This window comes from Equus quagga, chromosome 8 (assembly GCF_021613505.1).
Source record: "Equus quagga isolate Etosha38 chromosome 8, UCLA_HA_Equagga_1.0, whole genome shotgun sequence".
Taxonomy (NCBI): domain Eukaryota; kingdom Metazoa; phylum Chordata; class Mammalia; order Perissodactyla; family Equidae; genus Equus; species Equus quagga.
This window is the reverse complement of record NC_060274.1, coordinates 119,704,292-119,707,522: the sequence shown is the minus strand read 5'-3', so window position 1 is coordinate 119,707,522 and position 3,231 is coordinate 119,704,292. Positions and strand designations below refer to the sequence as shown.

General features: G+C 45.8%; 1 gene segment (V, D, J or C); it reads right to left on the bottom strand.

Moving 5' to 3' along the window:
- Positions 1–2,490: 2,490 nt before the first annotated feature.
- On the bottom strand, positions 2,491–3,002 carry LOC124243366 (T cell receptor beta variable 10-3-like). The segment is given in 2 exon segments: positions 2,491–2,831; positions 2,937–3,002. Coding segments are annotated over 2 exon segments (390 nt in total).
- Positions 3,003–3,231: the final 229 nt, after the last annotated feature.

Genomic DNA, 3,231 nt, shown 5'->3' with positions numbered 1-3,231 from the left:
TCTCTAGTCTGGGGAGAGATGCTTATTTTTAAGGAAAGGCCAATGTGGGGGAAGTTGCATCTTTATCTTAAGACCATTTGTTCTTGTCTTTGGGACATAGCAAATGCTTAAAGCAGACATACAATGCATGCTCAATGGCCACATCAGACCCTTTTGGACAAAACAAGGTCAGGCCGAATTAGATTTACACAAAATGGCTTCCTCATATGCTCCAATATCCTATCGCTTGCCGTTTGTTTATCACAACTGTGAATCATCTACTACGGCCTCATCCTCAAAGCTAATCAGAAGCTCTAGGCCTTGGACCAAGGTCTGCCTGTACCAGTAAAGGGCACTGGCACCATAGTCAGAAATAGGATCACATCGCAAAGCCCCAGCCTGTCTTTTTTCTGTGATCCTGTGTCTGGCGGATTGGGTGACAACACCTTCTGTGAGTTCCATGTGGTAAAAAGACAGAATTTGAAAATGGAAAAAAGGAAATGATTGGAATAATCACTGGAAAGATAAAATGCAGAGATCTTGGTGTCATTAGGACTCACCTGCCCTCGAGAAACAGAGGGTCTCTTGTTTATCCTGTGCAGAGAAGAGCTTACACAGCAGGCCAGAGACCGTCGTGCTTAGAGAACCCTGCCAGCAAGACTGGCCTTCTGCTGGGATGGGGGAATTTGGTGGTAACCAGCTGCCTTGACTGATAGAAACTTCTCCTAAGGGAGAAAGGTGCCTCATTGTGCCTAGACTGTTGGTGCAAACATCACAGTTTGTGCTGAACCCCAGATTTCCTTCCAGGGGCTAGATTTTTAGTAGGTGATAGGCAGTGGGTGTCTGTGTGATCAAGTCTCGATAAAACATAGGCACTGAGACCCTAATGGCTCTGTTGGCAGAAACATTGCACACATGTTGCTACATTTCTGTCGCTCAGGAAAGTGTGAGCTCCCTGTGAACCCTTCTAGAAGGAAAAGAGCATGAGGAGGCCTGCATTTGGATTCCATCAGACCACCTGTGTCTTTTTCCCTTATGATCTGCCACTGAGTATTTACTGTGTCACCCCAGAAAGCCCCTGCCTCCACAGAAGTCACAGAGGTCCTGCCAGCATGGGGGCCTTCCAGCAGTGGGCAATATGACCCTCAGTGCTGAAGTCCAACCCCAAGCCAGTCTCAGCCTGACCGGAGGTCACCCCAACAGACTAAGCTTGCTGCTTCTCTCTTCTTCAACTCTCTGTTTTTGCTTACGGAAAGGAAAATGCATCTTTAGTTGAGGTACCTGAAGATTCCCTTGATAATCTCTTGTCACTAATAAATCTTAGCCATGACTATAACTATATGCCATATCCCATGAGTCCTTCTCGAGAATCTCCAAACATGTGAGTACAGTGGGGACCCACAACACCGTGTCACAGGGTAGTTTTAAGAGCAAGGCTTGCAACTGGCTTGCATAATTTTTACTGACATCCCATTGTCAGAACCTAGTCGTAGGTTCCCAACCCTCCAACTAAAGGTGAAACTGGGAATCCCAGAGGAGCCATAGGGGTTGGGTGGAGCAGGAATGGTCTCTGTCACACTGATTCTTTACCATTTGTCTGCATTCATCCCATCTTTTCCAAGTCCATGACTTATGTTTCATTTTTTATGGTATGTATTGATGTATAAGAGTTTAACTTAACACAACTGAAATTTTAAATATTTTTTTCTTTGTGGTTTGTGTTCTTTTGTGTCTCCACTAAGAAAAAACAAATCCTTCCTCAAATGAATGCCTAAAAATATTTTTCTTAAATTCTTTTAGCAAAACTTAAGCTGTGCTTTTCATAATTAAGAATAAGTATGTCTGAAATATATTTTAATGCAAGAATAAAGTAGAGATCTAGAAATAAGAGGGAGGGAACTATATCCACTGCAGAAGAAATAGCCTATGAAACAGACCCCTAGGGTGGGAAAGAATATGGCACATATGAGGAACTAACTAAATGTAGATGAGTGTGGCTGGAGCAGAGAGAGCCAGGGGAACTTGTGCAAGATGGTGATGAAGAGATAGGTGGAGGGCAAACATTATAGGACCTTGTAGGGCTATTGCCTCAGAGGAGAAAGGCTGCCAGGAGCAGAGACCACATGAGTGAAGGATCATGACCACAAGCTGAGGGTGGTAGAGGGTGAGGAAGGAGTGGATGAGGAAGTCACTGAAGCCCATAGAGGAGGGAAGAATGTGGAGGTCTTAGATTATCAAGGGAATCTTCATGTACCTCAACTAAAGATGCATTTTCCTTTCTGTAAGCAAAAACAGAGACCTACAGAAGAGAGAACCAGCAAGCAAAGGATGTTGGGGTGACCTCTGGTCATGCTGACTGTGGCTTAGGGTTAGACTTCAGTGCTGAGGGTGATATTGCCCACTGCTGGAAGGCTCCAATGCTGACTAGAGCTCTGTGACTCCTGTGGAGACAGGGGCTTCCTGGGATTTGGGTCAGCCCTCATGAGTGCAGGGCACCCTCAGTCTTTCTTACTACACTTTCTGTACAGAGAGGAGGTGGCCATGCAATGCTGTGGAGTAACTGCTGGCACAGAAGTACACAGATGTCTGGGAGGGGGTAGCAGACTCCAGTGTGAGGGGGAAGTTCTCTGTACTTGATCTGGAGACGCTGTACCCATCAGGGACTTCTCCTTTGTCAGTGCTGCCAAAACCATTTGAATAATGGATCAGCCTCAGCCCATGTCCCCGGTCTTGTCGATACCAGTACATGTAGTCATGGTTCTGAGTCTGGTGACACGTTAGAGTCACCATCTTCCCTGTGCCTGTGATCTTGTGTGGGCTCTGAGTGATTCCAGCACCAGCATCTGCCTGTCCTGTAATAGAGAGGGACAGAGCATGATGTTGTCATCCCAAGAGGAAGGCTTGCACTGAGGTCTTGGGAATTCAGAGAAGGAAGCCCACCTGTGACCAGTACTCACCTGTCCACAGGAAACAAAGAGCCACACAGCAGAAGAGCCTGGTGTACATTTCAGACTCAGGGCAGAATTGTGTGTCTTTCAGCTCTGTTTTGTTGAAACAGAACTTGGGCTCTCAGTGACTCAATGATGGCAACATCCCTAACAAACACCTGGGCTGCAGAGCTAACCTGCCACGCCCCTTGCCCACAGACACAGATCAATTATTTACATAAATACACAATTGAATGTGTAATGGAATGGAATAACTTGTAAGTCTGGCTTTTGAAGAAATCTTATATGTGCTTTTCCTGTGACC